Here is a 16098-nt window from a genome sequence, read left to right as displayed (position 1 = left end):
AGTCATCCTGTGTTACAATTCAGATAAAGGTTGTTCGCCCGCACTAAAATAAAATTTGAAGAATAGCGTTAGATAACCCAAATTTTCCTGTAAACATATTTCTCATGATTCATAACACTTGGTATGATTTAATATGTTAAAAATTTTCAAAAAATTCTCAAATAATGTGGTCACTGTCTTATTATTAAAAAAATTACAACTATATATTTGAAAGACAATTCGGGATAGCTAATACATATCATTTTCCAAATTATAAATTAAATCAAATTGTCTTAAAAATGATAAGTATGCCTAATATGAAACCATTCGTACTATTCGAAATCAACGAACCAAACGATTTTCATTTCATACGTTTCCATCGGGAGAGATGTTTATTTGGCCAAATACTGACATACAAAGGCTAATTTCTGTTAGACTTTGATAAAATCTAATTTGTACATTAAGCTGCGCCCCATGCCTGCCCAGTGCCCACCTATTTCACAAATAGATATTTCACCTCGTTTACTTCATGTTCATCAGAGTCCTCTTACCCGATGTTTACACGTACTGATCATTTCATATGCTTGCATATGATTTGGTCAGGATGAATATAGGAAGGGATACGGTGGAGGACACGCATTCTACATTATTTTTTACTTTATAATTTTACAAAACTATAGAAGCAAATACATCCAAAAAGTAAATTGACGTTTTTCCTGAAATTTATTTACCGGAGTTCACATATACGGTAAGGTTCCTCAAAAAAAAAAAAAAAAAAAAGAAATACTCATCTAAACAAACAGCTACACAACACAAACATGAAACAACGTAGTTTCGTACGGATTATTTTGCAAGAAGAACAAAAAACAAAAAAGGCATTTTTTGAAATACGTGGGCTTACGTATGCAGGTCCCATCCCAATATCCCATAAGCATTGTGATTAGTGAGCTCCTAGCCTCCTACAAATACCTTCCCGCTCCTCAGTTTTACTTGGGCTTATCAATCATCGATTGCCTCCTACATCTATTTCATCTTCTTCATTACCCCCAATCAGTATTTCGCTACCGTTGCTCATTCCTAGTAAGTTGCTTTCAAATACATATAATCACACACAAACTTACATACAAGTAGATGCACGTTTATGATCTTTCTTATGGTTCAGTTTTCTATCAATTAATCTATCCTGTTATGTAACATGGCATGCATAAACTCCAACGTATCGCTACACTGAAAATATCTTTTTAAACAGAGCTTACCTACTGAGACTATTGACCTGTTTCTCACAATATTTTATTATGGTGTGCAGCAAAAGCAGTGTATTTTTCTTCTACCAGCTACAAAGCTCCATCACCTGTGATTTGTGAAGATGTTGACTGTAACTTGTAAGAGAAACTTACCCCTTAAAGTTGAAGAGGAGAAGCAGGGGATAATATCCATTCTTGGATCCAACTCTCGAGGACCAAAGCCACCTGCAGCTGCCTCCTTCCGAAGAACTCTTTCTGCAGACATGTCTTCAAAGAAATGGTTAGCTGATAATGGTTTTAACAAACCTCCTGCATTGAAAAGGATTTTTTCATCTGCACAGCTTTCAATTATCTCTGCTGTTAATTATCAGTCATCTTCGTCTGATGATGAAGAGGAAGAACTTGATGGTAAAAAGTTTCACCAGAATCCTAAACAAGATTTGTGGAGTTCAATTGTATCGCAGAAGAAAACAGAGGAGCTCCCACCTCCTTATGTTCATCATCTTGTGAAGAAATCTTCAAGCTCCTTGTGCTCTAAAAGTCTCGAGATATGCACTGAAGGTCTTGGATCAGAAACCGGTTCTGACAAGGTCACCTTAGACACTGGTTCTAACGAGGTCACATTAGAGACTAGTTCTGACAAGGTTGAAGAACTATTACACCAGGCACAGCAAGAGAAAGAAACACCAAAGATTTCCTACTCAGAAGAAATACCAAAAGTGGCGAAGTACAACTATCCTGCAGCATCTAACAAGAAGCTGCAGCCTAAATCTTTTCCACCCCCCATCCCTTTACTTGCAGGTAGTACTGAGGGTCCAGCTGTCCACATGCAATCTCTTCGTCAGAATGGTCGATTGGTCCTTAAAGCTGTTTCAAGTCCTTCAACTAAAAAACTCCAAGCACACCGCGAAGATGGTCGCCTTCGCCTCGCATTAATTCAGCCTCCTAAAAGTCAACAGCATGTTCAACAACCTAATAGCAATAAAGCGGTCCTGTTTGATGAAAAGGAGTACATAATCAAAGAAAACCTTGAGAATGTGTTTAACATACAGGCTGCGAACGCTATTCAGGGACATGATGATGAAATAATCAAAGACATCGAAGAGGGAACTGATGAAATCCAAGACACCGTCACTAAACAAGAATTGCCAGAAATGTCAAGGGAAGTGGTTAACATACACAGGTCAGCTTTGATGATGAAGAAAATAATGGGAATGGAAAACCAGAACCCAATATGGTCTCACAAATTCACCCATGCTGCAGCCAAAATTGAAACAGAGAATGAAGGAAAAGAAACATCGCCACATTCTCTCCCACCACGACCTCCAACGACCAGGACAATACCTGCCACACCACCAGCAGCTTCCTCATTCAATGCTTATGAGTATTTCTGGAGAATCAAACCTGCGGTTTCAGGCATTAAGAACCCCATCACCCAATATTCAACCATAAAACACAACATTAGCAACAATATGCCTGCTCCTGAAAAGCCAAAATCATATGGGCAACAAGAATTGCTTGCATTGAAGACCTGTAGGAAAGCAAGGAGATCTCTTCTAAGCTGGGATGCATATTGCATTGCAACAACCTAAAATTCCAATTTCTCTTGAGAGCATATTACCTCAACACCCCAAAGCTGTTGATCCTATCTATTACTATTCGAACCCTGCCAAAATAATCACACCTTCACTAGTAAAGAAAAACGACAAAGGTTGTGAAGCTTAAATAAATATCCAATGATTAAGGATGTTTACTACAATTTAACTCGGCAAATTTAAGAAATTTTATATTCATCCAGTCTCTTATTACAATGAATTTTCATGGTTGACAGACAAAATCATCACGGCACCCTGTCTTCTTCAAGGTTACCAGACATAAATATTTTTGCCTCGTATTAACCAAAGAATATCAAGTATCAACATCGAAATTCTCACAATTTTGAATTTCTAATAATTAACTAATAACAGTATGCAGTTCAGCTTTAAATCTCAATTTTTTCATATATAAACCTATAGCCCATCTGCAGCAAGTAAAGTTGCTCTGTAGAACATCATCAGTCATCACTGTTGTACCAACATTAGTCACTCCATATAATTTGCAGTTGATACTCAAAAAGGGATGGTCTGCTTAAGAGACAAGACAGCTAAAAGCTAGATAAGCAATTCAGCTTGCCATCCCAGTCCAGTGAGATGAAATCTTTTATCATCGTTTATCAAACCCAAATTAAACAAAAAACAAAGGCTCATTTCTAATAGTAGATGATTTCAGCGTCATACTAACATGTCAGAATTGCCTTAACAAAAATGTATCAACGGACCTTTTGATATTATCTTCGACCAGACCAGATTTCCAATCTCGCAATTGCAGAAACAAATTGTTTAGCCACCCCTACCCACCCTAGCAACATTCAGGGAGAAGTATAGGCACCTGACTATACCCACCCATTTTTCCAACCAGGAAAACATGATCACGAATGTTCAGTAACCCACTTATGCAACAACAGCCGCGATAATGGTGAGTAAGATATGTTGCCCCAATATTAACATATAATCTTATGAGGACACTTGATAGTTCGAATATTCAGGTCAAGGATGTGAAACTTATCGAGTAACATTCGTAACTATATAAAAAATTAACGTGTAACTTCAGACGGATGTACAAGTAGTCTAGAACAAGTACATTAGTATATAAAACATATATTCCCATGTTTTTTCACTAAAGATGAAGTCGTAAAACAAAAGGACTACAACATCTGAACACTTGACAACTAACACTTATTCATCAACAGCTCTAAAAATAGTGAGCAATGAAAGAAAGAGGTTGATGATGTCCAAATACAGTGAAACCGAAGCCCAGATGTAATCATCATAAGTATAGCGCTTTATAAGGTTATCTGTATCGAAGACAATGTATCCACAAAATATAACTGATGCTAGACAGCCATAGATCATCTCTGAAGTCTTCCCGAGGGGAAAGAATATCTGAAATGATGAAATTACCAGAATCCAACAGACAAATTCAGACTAAAATAAAAACAAAATAACTAAAACTATCCAATGCAAATAGTAGAAATGTGAACACAAAAGTCAAACCATGTGAGCACAAAAGTCAAACCTGAATGAAGCCAAAAACCATGAGCACGACAATGGCACCAAACAGGAAAGGTCCTAAGAAATTGAAGTCATATCCTCTCTTTGCAGCCCAGAAAGTGTACAATGTAAGACTCACTACCACCACAGCTGTTAAGATAACAGCTTCCAAGATAACCTTCCCTGCAACAAATTCAATTAAAATAACTTTTAACATCAAATGGCTTGTATAACTGATGAAGCATCACAAAGCAATGTCAACAATTAACCCCCCACCAAAGACACAGGATTAAGCTTGTCAATTGAAAATCACAGCCACTCAAGCTAGACACTGAACTATCAAAACTACACTAACATCATCAAATACATTTACTCATTTTCCCTTGGTAAGATTTTTCCCATACATGAAAGACAGGGTTGGAGGCTATTTCGTTGTCACTGTGCATCAAAACTGGATTCAAGTTTGTGACAGCCTAGTTCTAATTTTAAATACCGCCTACGAGCAACATTACAACATCTTAATAATAGTTCTACCTATACAACAGAACAAAATTACGAGGATCCAAGAGAAAAATACATAGACCTAAACACTAATTACCACACAGTTCAACACAAAAAACAGGAAATGAAACTTGAAGTGCAAAAACGGCAAGCATACACCAACTACTTGATCTCTAATAATTACGATACACATACAAGTTCAAACCTACATCACATAGTAACTCAACAAATTCTGAAAAACTACTACACATACAAATTATAGGAATAAACATAATTAATAAACATACCGCTTGTATAAGCACAAGTCAATCCAATAGCAGCCGCGAGAGAAATCGTAAACACTCCAAGCAGTATAAAATTCACCGGATGCTTCTGATAATAATACGATAACGGACACAAAACTACAACAAAAAACAAACCACAATTTGAAACTAATATACACAAATTAACAACAAAAATCAGAATATTAAACTATAAACTTCTAAAACATTTTTTTCTCGTGAGAACAATTATTCCGCACTTATTCATAAATTATCCTCGCTATTTTTAAGCTAAAATGTTTTTTTAACGAAACGTACCGATAAACGGAGTGATGATGAGAAGTATATAGAAAAACAATCCAGCGCCAGAAGTAGTGAAGAAAGTTGAAATTGAGTCGACGGAGACGACGATAGCGCCAATAACGACGGTAAGGATCAACTGGATCGCGACGATGGAGTAAACTTTGCCGACGAAGTTCCACCGGAGCTCCGGCGGCTCTAGCATCATTGGATAGAGAGGTTGAGTTACGCCTGATTCGACGTCGTATTTGCCGAAAGTTCGTCGCCACATCTTCTTGTTGTGTTTATTCAAGTTTGTTGGAGATTTGCACAGAAAGAGAGACACAGAAATGGTGTATGTATGAGTAATGAATGGCGGTTTCTAGAGTTCTCTGGTTCCCTCCAAATCCGAAATCCTCCTGTTTTTATTTGTCATTTTTAAGTTTTGCACAAAATGTTTAAATAATTTAAATAATAAAAATATATAAATGAGCTTGTAAAAAATTACTTATTCTTGACTATTAAAACCCCGATATTATTCGTAACTAACTCTCCCGTGCAGAGAAGAAGAACAAACGGGGATTAAAAAAATCCTTAGAAGAGTGGAAGGAAAATTTTGTGGGCTAAAATTATGGTTAATTTTATGGAAAAAATTATCAACGCATCAATCATCTCAAACAAGTATTCAGGCGAGTATTTAAAAATCAGAGATGAAATAATTTAAATTTAAATTTAAGCGAGTATTTAGACAAATGCTCAAATATTGAAAATAATTACTCAAAAAATCAAAGGATAACTCAAATTTTAGAAACATGCCTTGCGAAATGGGCAAAAAAAAGTTAAAAGGATAACAACAAATTATGGTTGATGAAAAAAAATTTAACTCCGCGATTCAAAACGGGCAAAAAGTCCTAGTATCTCATATTACTTCATTTCTTACTTTATGAAATTATGGGGCTCCAACAATGTATTACTTTACCTTTATAAATAAAAAAAAAGCAATGTGCAACTTCATATTTGGAGTTACACCGTAAATGTGAAGATATAGATTTTATAAAAACCTCTCACATTATTATATTATTAGGTCCAACTCTCTCAACAATTTAAAATAGTCAATCATACAGTGATAAAATAGATTTGGAGTAAAGTTTGAAGGAATGATTAAAGATGAAGTGGTAATATAAAATAAAAAAAGGAGAAATTTGAAGATCGAGTTATGTCAAAATAGAGAAGCGGTTGTAGATGATCTTATACTAAAGTTGGTAATTCGTTTTTTCTACTTTCGTGTTATTTACTTTCACGTCTTGTGGCATTAATGACTAACCCAAATTCAAACTGTTAAAAATTGGTTTCGTTTGTGTTCATGTACCTTTATTTTGTGTAATTTAAAGTTAATAATAAAAATAAAGATAAATATAATATATAATTAAATATTAAATTTTTACTAATCAAGTCTTAACTGAGTATGTCATAAAGACTCGAGTAGAGCTGCAAATAAATATAGCAGCAAATAAATAGAGTTGTTTGTAAACAATATTCGGGATCTGCTCGTTTAATTGAACTCGTCTCGGTTCGTTTTATTAAACGAGCAGATCTGGAATATGAAAATGTGCTCGAATAAATAAACAAGTCGAGCCGTACTTTTTGTGTGTTCGGCTCGGACTCGGCTCGTTTAGTGCGAGCTTGGCTCGGACTCGGCTCGAGTTCGGTAACTCGACTCGACTTGGATAAAATTTATATGTATTACAAATGATGAATTATTACTGATCACTTAAATGTTTTTCTTAGTACATTTTTTCATCATTTATTAATAATTAGTTTTTCGTAAGTAAATTATCAAATTGTTATCATGATACATTTATTTCCAATTCTTCATATTAAAAAAAACACCATAGAAAAATATGATAAGTTATTCTGGAGCAAGCTTGATCACATAAACTCTTTTAAATCTTGTTCAACAACTGTGAAGGATGTTCTGTCAGCAGTTGTTTCATTATCTGAGATGTGCTCCTTGGGGCCAGATTCTCTTAGGTGGGAGTTAGGTGATGGGGAGACAGCTTTATTTTGGGAAGATTTTTGGAGTCAAGACAAGCCTTTGTGTGAGAAGTTTAAGAAGCTTTATAGCTTATCTAAATTAAAGTTTATGGATATTAGTACTTTTAAAGTGTTATGGGAATGTTATGATAAAGAAGATGAGGTCTTCTGGTCAAGAAAACTCAGGAATTGAGAGTTAGAGAATTTAAAGGAATTTGATAAGATACTGAGTCTTGTGCAATTGAAAAGTGGGGCTGATACCTTAATTTGGATTCCTCTGGGTGATAGTTTTAACTGTAAGGAAGCCTATAAACTTTTCTTTGGGCAACCAGTTCAAGCAGAGCCTTATTGGGAAATTATATGGAGGAGTAAGGTACCAGAGAATGTGAAGTTATTTTTATGGAAACTTCAGTCTAAGGTTATTCCTTCTAAGGTGTGGTTAGCAAATAAAATTAGAGGTTTCAGTGAAAGTACAATTTGTTCTTTGTGTAATCTGGAGGAAGAGACATTAGAACATCTATTCTGGGACTGTGAGTTTGCTAAGAAGGTATGGGGGTTTGTTCTTAACTGGTGGGGAATTGTTAATAAAGCTTGTATGACAAACTTGAAGAACATGTGGAGAATTAGGCTTCTTTTTCATAAGGAGAGCATTAAGCAAGTGTGGACCATGGTGATCAGTTCCACTGTATGGACAATGTGGCTTCATACGTGTTATACCCAAAATTTGGCATTAGAGTGACTCGGGTCAAATGCGGATTAAGTACAGTCAAGACCGGTATTATATTGTGAAAGGTAAGGACGCGTTCAGGCAAGGATGATGCGTCTACATGTTAGAAGATGTTTTATGGTCAGGTGATTGTGAAGCATGGGAATGCATTGCTAGGGAAGGACGCGCCCAAGAGATGTGGACGCGTCAAACATGGTGAAAGGACTTGGCAAATGTGGTCTCGTGGCAAGTCAAGGCTGGGAGACGCTCCTGTATTACTTAGGGCGCGCCCTGAGTAATGGAATGCTTTGTACAATGGTTTCTGAGGAGACAATACAGGTTTCATAAAGGTTAGGACGCGCCCAGGGCCTTAGGACGCGTCCTGGCTTGGTCTAAGTATTCTCAATGGTCACTTCGTGACAAAGCTTACATGGAGAGAAGCAATGAAGATTGTTTTTACGAACGTATTTGTTGCAGATACTCTTTGAAGAATTCCCTCCTTGAGACGGTCAATGAGGGGGATGTCCGTGAAAAGCTTGAAGGCCTTCAGGGTATGCCTGATGATTGAAGGCCTCCTCCTGTATTCAACGGATGTCCTCGCTGGGGATGCGGGGTTAACATTGGTGTGTGATTTGGGAACTCTGTTCTTGTATTCAACGGGTGTCCTCGTTGGAGAACTTTGGAGTCATCCTGCACTTTGCACCCAAGAGCTTGGGATCACCTGTCCTGTTATCTGGTGGGTTATCCTCATTCGGGGGACAGGGATGCGTCCGGCACTTGGGGTGAACCGTGGTTAAACCTGCGTTCGTAAATCAAGAGAGATGGCTATAGCGGAGTGTTATCCTTGCGCAGGGAGATGCACTATCCATGAAGTCCTGCGATTACGGACGAGCCTTGGGCATTCGCGGTTGGGCCTCATAGTTGGACATTCCTAAAGCTAGCGGAAGGCGGACTTTGAATGGGCTTCTACCGGGCCTAGGAATAAGAAGTCTAAGCCCATTAGATTTCTTGTTCCACGAGAACTACGTCAGGCTTGATCCCTATATAAAGGGTATGTAGGCACATTGAGAGGGTAAGAAGTTGAGAGCTGATAAGAGAGCCACCACTTACTCTGATCAAATCTCAGCCTAAAACAACCACAAACCACCACACACCGCTTGATTTTACGGCGAAGAACTACCGTCATAGATCTTAATTCCGGAGAGAAACCTCAATCTTTGTTGTTACCAGATTCCTCCGTCAACAAATTGGCGCTAGAAGGAGGGGCTGCTAATTAAGATCGTAATCTTAGGAGGAAAAGATGTCTTACAATCGTGATGGAAGTTCTTATGATGGAAGTGATAGCAGATCTGAAGGAGAATGTGGGGGAGGCTACACTCGCCATGAACCCTACGTTCCCAGAAATATGGCAGATCCACCGAGAGCTCCGGATGTGGGGGACGCCTCCGGTTCTCATCAGCAACGCTGATATCTTGGAGCAGTTGTACCGCATGGGGGATACTCTTAATAGTTTTCACTCAAGACTGAATACCGTGGAGCGTCGAAGAATGAGGAGAGGTCGTCGTTTTCCCCGTCACGGTCATGCCGTGGGGAAGGCGCCAGTAGTTGAAAGGGCAGCGGAGAAAACCCACGAATCACTCTGCGGCGCTTGGAATATTCTGATGATGTAGAACCTATTGTGGAGCTTGTCGATAAGGATACTGATGGTAGGGAAATGCCTCGCCTTGGTAACCAGGTGGTGCCACACCCACATACGTCCGGGCGTACGATGGACGAGTGTCGTCGTGCGGAGAACACTCAGAATCAAGAGGAGGAAGGAAGAGATTTTTCAACCTTGAAAAGAAGGCTTGGCATAAGGTTGGAAGATGACGATTTGAGAATGCTGCTGGTAGAATGGCAAAAGGAAGAAAATGGTGGAGAAGCGAGGCCCCGTGATACAACGCGTGTGCCCCCTACATTCCAAAGGGATGACAGGGTGCGGCCCCGCGAGCACGAGTGTGCCCCTCCGCGAAGAAGGCCCGGGAATCACTACCGGGGATATCAGAGGAATGGACGAGGAAGGATGAGATACCAATATGGGAGAACACCCTACAATGGTAGGAAAGATGGCACACCCTCCACTGAAGAAGCTCATGTCGTTATTCCTGTAGCTTCCCACAATGCTACGGGTAATGGGTCCAGGGCGCGTCCTCATGACCAGAACGGCGGGCGAATTCAAGAAAGAGTGTAAAATAATGATGAAATTCCGCGACGCGGTCAAGAGGAACCTCGCGTGCGGGAAAACGTTCAAAATAAAGATGGTAACATACCACAGCCGCAACCTCAGGGCGAGGGGCGGCGAGATCCACCGCTACACCCGGGGGGTAATCAAGGGGAACCACAACAAGTCGCGGAGCAACCCCAACAGCCTAATGCTCAAACCATTCCTGGAGTAGGGACGTTTAATGTGAACGATCTCAAGAGGTTGCTCAACCATCTTGAAGGAGGAAGAGTAACGGCGACTGCGCAAGCTCCTTCACCTTTTGCTGCTGTCGTGAGGGAGGCGTAATTGCCTGCAGGATACAGAAACACAACCAATGACTTGCGTTTTCATGGGAACTCTGACCCTGTGGAATTTTTGGGGCGTTTCAACATTGAGATGGATGTATATCAAGTACCTGATTTGGCTCGATGTCATCTCTTGGCGGCCACTTTTAGAGAAGGCGCTCAGCAGTGGTTCCAGAAACTTGGTCCAGGTGTGATCACATCTTGGGAACATATGAAAACTTTGTTTTTGACTCAATTTCAAGCTGCAGTGAAGTACACACCACCAGTTACCATACTGGCTAATGTGAAACAGAAGGAAGGAGAAAGTTTGACCTCATACTTCAAAAGGTTCAATGCAAAATCCACTTTGGTAAGGGGCGCAACTGATGAAACGCTGAAAATACTTCTTATAGCTGGACTGCGTGTGGGAACAGATTTCTGGAAGCACCTGCAAGGGAAGGACCCTGTGTCGTTAGCAGATGTGCTTGCGCAAGCGGAATCATTCAAAGCGATTGAGCAATCGCTTACAGAAACAAAAAAGAATGACAACACCCATAACTCCAAGGGGCGAGCCAAGAGAAGAGATAGATCATTGAGCCCAGATTACCGGCGGAATGTCAGAAGCCCTAATAGGGTGAACACCGTGAACACGCGGAGAGAATGGAGCCAACCATCAAACTAGAGAGAAGGGTCAGCAATTATACCCCACTGACAGCATCCATTGATCATATCTTCAAGGTAAATAAGGATAGAGGAATCTTCAAGAAACCAGACCGTCTAACTTCATGGCAGAGTAGAGACAAGAAGAAGTATTGTGATTACCATGAGTCTACCGGCCATGACACCCATGAGTGTCGTCACCTAAAATATGAAATTGGGGAATTGATCAAGGCTGGGTACCTGGGAGAATGGATTGACAAGGTGAAACAACGCAGGGGAAGCGATGACAAGGGTAAGGATGAAAGACAGCCCCTGCGGGTGGAAGATGTTGAAAAATCAACGGAAGTTAAGTTTCAGAGGGCTGGCAGTATCAGGGCAATTTTTGGAGGACACCCTTTTGTTGGTGATAGTAATCGAGCATTGGAAAGAAATGCGAGAGAGGCACGACATCCGCCGCTCACCAACATTCATAGTTTGGAAGATAGATCTTCAAAAATATTCAAAGGAGAGTCAGCTGATATTACGTTCAGGGAGAGAGAGTCAAGATGGGTACATCATCCCCATAACGATGTACTGGTAATAACTATGCTTATTGGGGCAATGAACGTGCATCAGGTCTTTTTGGACAATGGGAGTTCTGCGAACATCTTGTATTACAGCACATATAAAAATTGGGTTTCCCGGATAGCGACATGTACTTTGAAGATGCACACGTCTATGGCTTTACTGGAGAAGCAGTGAGAGTTATGGGTTCGGTTAGGCTTCCCGTCACACTCGGGGAAGGAGCTTTGTCGGTCACTCAAATGATAGATTTCAAAGTGCTGGATCAGGATTCCACGTACAACGTGTTGGTCGGCAGACCTTGGTTATGAGCGTTCAGGGTGATAACCTCGATACATCACTTGATGATAAAGTTCCCAACACCTAATAGAGTAGGTAGTCTGAGAGGGTCGCAATACGAGTCACGCGACTGCTATCACAAGGCTGTTAAGGAATTCCGCAGGAGAAGATACGAGGGGAAGGGCCTTCCATTTGAGGGAACGGAGGACATTCATACAAAACCAAGTGGAGAGGTTTATGCCCACTATTTCGTGGAAGGCCCAGAGGAGGAGGAAACCCGTATCACTGGGACTTCTGTTTTGATGTTGGGGAATGTTTCGAGGATCCGTAGTGTGGAAGAAGTTGTGGTGAACCATACAGAGAAAATCATGCAGAAGGAGGATAACGGGAAAAAATCAGAAGGAAGAAGTGGGATTTTGCAAAGTCTCGAAAATAACTTCAAGGTGGATGCTCCTGAAAAAGAGGATGCGCCCTTGAAAAGTAAAAATGAAATTGAGGTTGATGCTCCTCCAAATGAGGATGCGCCCTCCACACCTGCGTTGCACAACATCATGCCCTATCATGAGGTAGATGCTCTCACTCGTGGGGACGCGCCCTCAGATGAAGTCGAGGACCCCTGAGACTTTGATTTCAATTTGGATCCCAGGAATCCTATGCCCGCCGAAAAGACGGGACCGGCCGAAGACACAATATCTATTCCGGTCGGCAAAGATGACCCGAACAAGGTTTTGAAAATGGGATCCCAGTTAGGTGATGAAATAAGGGAAAGTCTTACCCGCTTCTTAATTACAAATCTTGATGTCTTCGCATGGAGTCATTCAGACATGGTGGGAATCGACCCAGGAGTAATGTGTCGCCAGTTGAATATCTTCCCGAATTGTACGGGCATACGTCAAAAATGCCGCCCGGTGAGCGGGGAAAGGGCGATATCATTAAAAGAAGAAGTAGACCGGTTGTTGGAGGTGGGACTAATCAAAGAATCCTTCTACCCCGAATGGCTTGCAAATCCAGTGCTTGTGAAAAAGCAGAACGGGAAGTGGAGGACGTGTGTGGATTTCACAGATCTCAATACGGCCTGTCCAAAGGATAGCTTCCCGCTCCCACGAATTGATGAGTTGGTTGACGCGACAGCAGAGCATGCCCTGCTGAGTTTTATGGATGCATACTCTGATTACAATCAAATTCCGATGTATGGTCCTGATCAAGAGCATACATCCTTCATCACTGACAGGGGGTTATACTGTTACATAGGAATGCCGTTTGGTCTGATTAACGCTGGAGCAACCTACCAGCGGTTGGTAAACATGATGTTCAAGAACCAATTTGGGAGAACCATGGAGGTGTATGTGGATGATATGTTGGTAAAGTCCAAGGTGGCGAATGATCATATCAAACACCTGATGGAAATATTTAACATTCTAAGGAGGTTTCGCATGAAGTTGAACCCACAAAAGTGTGTGTTCAGCGTGGAGTCGCGCAAGTTTCTCGGGTTCATCGTCAACCATAGGGGGATTGAGGCCAACCCCGCAAAGATCAAGGAATTGTTAGATATGAAATCACCCACCAATGTGAAACAAGTACAAAGTTTAACTGGGAGGATCGCCGCGCTGAATCGATTTGTTTTCAAATCTTCTAACAGATGCAAAGAATTCTTCAAGGCGATTAAGTTGGCAGGGAAAGACTTTGTATGGACACCAGAATGTGAAGAGACTTTCAGAAAGATCAAGGAGCAACTGGGAAACCCTCCCATGCTGTCAAAACTATTAGATGAAGAATCTCTAGTACTGTACCTCGCAGTGTCTGAGTATTCAATCAGCGTAGTTATGGTAAGAGAGGAAGATGGGCAACAGTCACCAGTGTACTACGTGAACAAGCGGTTGCACGATGCTAAAACTCGTTACACAAGCATGGAAAAGCTGGTTTATGCCCTGATCCTTGCATCAAGGAAATTATGACCATATTTCCAGGCCCATAGAGTTGAAGTCCGTACGGCATACCCGCTACGATAAGTCCTTCACAAACCAGAGTCATCGGGAAGAATGCTGAAGTGGGCTGTGGAGTTGGGACAGTTTGATTTGGAATATGTGCCCCAAACAGCGATTAAAGGGCAAGCCTTAGTTGATTTCTTGTTGGAATTTGATTCTGAAGTTGATGACAAAGCTTTGGTGATGCTACATCCACCTCATGTTGAGGAGTCTTTGGAGGAATTTCCACATCCCTGGTGGATCTTGCATGTGGATGGGGCAGTTAACAATGGAGGAGTAGGTGCAAGTATAGTACTCGTGTCTCTAGAAGGTCATCATCTGATGAGCGCAATTCATTTCAAGTTTTATGCAACAAATAATGATGCGGAGTATGAAGCGTTGATTAATGGCCTAAAGATCGCTTTGGAAATGGGAGTGCGAAACCTAATTATGAGGAGTGACTCAGAGCTGGTGGTGAATCAGGTGAACGGGGGATTTCAAGCGCGAGGCCCACGAACAGAATTATACTTGAGATGCACACAACACCTGATTGGAATGTTCAAAGAAGTTAGGTTGAAATGTGTGCCGCGGGAGAAGAACAGTAACACGGATGCGCTAGCAAAAATGGGGTCGCAACAAGAGGCTGTGTTGTTAGGATCCATACCCCTTGAGATCCAGGAGATTCCTAGTATCCCAGAGATAGAAATTATGCAAGTGGATGAGGCTCCTAAGGAAACATGGATGATGCCCATTCTAGCTTACATTCATAAGGGAACACTCCCCGAGGATAAGTTCAAAGCTCGTCGACTCCGCTATCAGGCTGCAAGGTATGTGGTGTATGACAAAGTTCTGTACAAGAGAGGCTTCAATCAGCCGCTGCTTAGATGTGTTGATGAAGAAGAAGGAAATTATATCTTAAGGGAAGTGCATAGAGGAATCTGTGGCAATCACTCGGGGGGTAGCTCGTTGGCGATGAAAGTTTTGCGCCAAGGATATTATTGGCCTACAGTGAAAGAGGATGCTGCAAATTTCGTCAGGGCATGTGATCGCTGCCAGCGTTTTGCGAACTACTCATCTATGCCAACAACGCTCTTGATGTCTATGATAAGCCCGTGACCATTTGCCATGTGGGGGATAGATCTTATTGGGGAGTTGCCCAAGGCTAAATGGGATGTCAAATATGCGGTGGTCGCGATTGATTACTTTACTAAGTGGGCAGAGGCTATGCCATTGGCAACCATCATGGCAAAGAAAATCAGAGATTTCATTTTCAACTTCATTATTTGCAGGTTTGGTATTCCTTACAAACTTGTCTCTGACAACAGGAAGCAGTTCGACAGCAAGGAATTGCGACAATTGTGTGAGGACCTGAAAATTAAGAAGGAGTTTGCAGCGGTCTATCATCCCCAAAGTAATGGACAGACAGAGGCCGTGAATAAAATAATAAAGCACACCCTTAAGACCAAACTGGAGGAGCGTAAAGGGAATTGGCCTGAAGAACTCCCAAAAGTGATGTGGTCCTACAACACTACTCCACGATCTACAACAGGAGAAACTCCATTTATGCTGACTTACGGCTACGAAGCTATGGTCCCCGTGGAAGTTGGTTCGGGGTCGCTCCGCAGAGATCGATACGTGGAGGAGGATGCAGAGGTTAATCAAAGGCTTCATTTGGATCTTTTGGAAGAAACAAGGGAGAATTCTTAGCTGAGGTTTGCGGCATATCAGCAACGTGCCGCAAGGTACTATAACAAGAAGGTAAAAGGGCAGTTGCTAAAGATAGGGGATTTGGTGCTCAGGAAGGTGATGCCAAACACGAAGAATCCTCAACATGGTGTATTTGGAGCTAATTGGGAAGGACCTTATAAGATAAAAGCAATTTTGTGGAAAGGGACTTATCACCGTGAGGATATGGAAGGGAAGTTGGTTTCGCGAGCGTGGAATGCGGAACATCTCCGAAAGTATTATTAGTGAGGCGCGACTTTGGACCCTTACATACATCTTTTATTATATACT

At 41.2% G+C, this 16098-nt stretch overlaps 4 protein-coding genes across 4 annotated transcripts; 3 read left to right on the top strand and 1 right to left on the bottom strand.

The window, feature by feature from the left end:
- Positions 1–1345: 1345 nt before the first annotated feature.
- On the top strand, positions 1346–2815 carry LOC141691004 (protein FAF-like, chloroplastic). The gene has a single exon (XM_074495755.1). It carries the CDS (start codon positions 1346–1348, stop codon positions 2813–2815), a length of 1470 nt encoding a protein of 489 aa, XP_074351856.1.
- A 1075-nt stretch (positions 2816–3890) lies between these two features.
- On the bottom strand, positions 3891–5782 carry LOC141689772 (protein LIFEGUARD 2-like). Its single transcript, XM_074494161.1, has 4 exons — positions 5392–5782; positions 5101–5214; positions 4338–4495; positions 3891–4204 (listed from the first exon to the last, which is right to left on the bottom strand). The coding sequence occupies exons 1-4, from the start codon at positions 5642–5644 to the stop codon at positions 3998–4000; spliced, it is 732 nt and encodes a 243-aa protein (XP_074350262.1). The 5' UTR covers positions 5645–5782; the 3' UTR covers positions 3891–3997.
- A 4948-nt stretch (positions 5783–10730) lies between these two features.
- On the top strand, positions 10731–12019 carry LOC141691003 (uncharacterized). Its single transcript, XM_074495754.1, has 2 exons — positions 10731–11252; positions 11411–12019. The coding sequence occupies exons 1-2, from the start codon at positions 10731–10733 to the stop codon at positions 12017–12019; spliced, it is 1131 nt and encodes a 376-aa protein (XP_074351855.1).
- A 2138-nt stretch (positions 12020–14157) lies between these two features.
- On the top strand, positions 14158–15198 carry LOC141691002 (uncharacterized). Its single transcript, XM_074495753.1, has one exon. It carries the CDS (start codon positions 14158–14160, stop codon positions 15196–15198), a length of 1041 nt encoding a protein of 346 aa, XP_074351854.1.
- The last annotated feature ends 900 nt before the right edge of the window (positions 15199–16098 follow it).

This window comes from Apium graveolens, chromosome 10, assembly GCF_009905375.1.
Source record: "Apium graveolens cultivar Ventura chromosome 10, ASM990537v1, whole genome shotgun sequence".
Taxonomy (NCBI): domain Eukaryota; kingdom Viridiplantae; phylum Streptophyta; class Magnoliopsida; order Apiales; family Apiaceae; genus Apium; species Apium graveolens.
This window is presented reverse-complemented; position numbering and strand designations above follow the sequence as displayed.

Bases quoted from the DNA above. Each gene is read 5' to 3' on its own strand.
- LOC141691004 (XM_074495755.1), top strand. From the start codon at position 1,346: ATGTTGACTGTAACTTGTAAGAGAAACTTACCCCTTAAAGTTGAAGAG.
- LOC141691003 (XM_074495754.1), top strand. From the start codon at position 10,731: ATGGATGTATATCAAGTACCTGATTTGGCTCGATGTCATCTCTTGGCG. The intron at 11,253-11,410 runs GTGAACACCGTG...ACTTCATGGCAG, and splicing joins ATGTCAGAAGCCCTAATAGG to AGTAGAGACAAGAAGAAGTA.
- LOC141689772 (XM_074494161.1), bottom strand. From the start codon at position 5,644: ATGTGGCGACGAACTTTCGGCAAATACGACGTCGAATCAGGCGTAACT. The intron at 4,496-5,100 runs GTATGTTTATTA...AATTTGTTGCAG, and splicing joins GACTTGTGCTTATACAAGCG to GGAAGGTTATCTTGGAAGCT. The intron at 4,205-4,337 runs GTTTGACTTTTG...TCATCATTTCAG, and splicing joins TGGTTTTTGGCTTCATTCAG to ATATTCTTTCCCCTCGGGAA.
- LOC141691002 (XM_074495753.1), top strand. From the start codon at position 14,158: ATGCTGAAGTGGGCTGTGGAGTTGGGACAGTTTGATTTGGAATATGTG.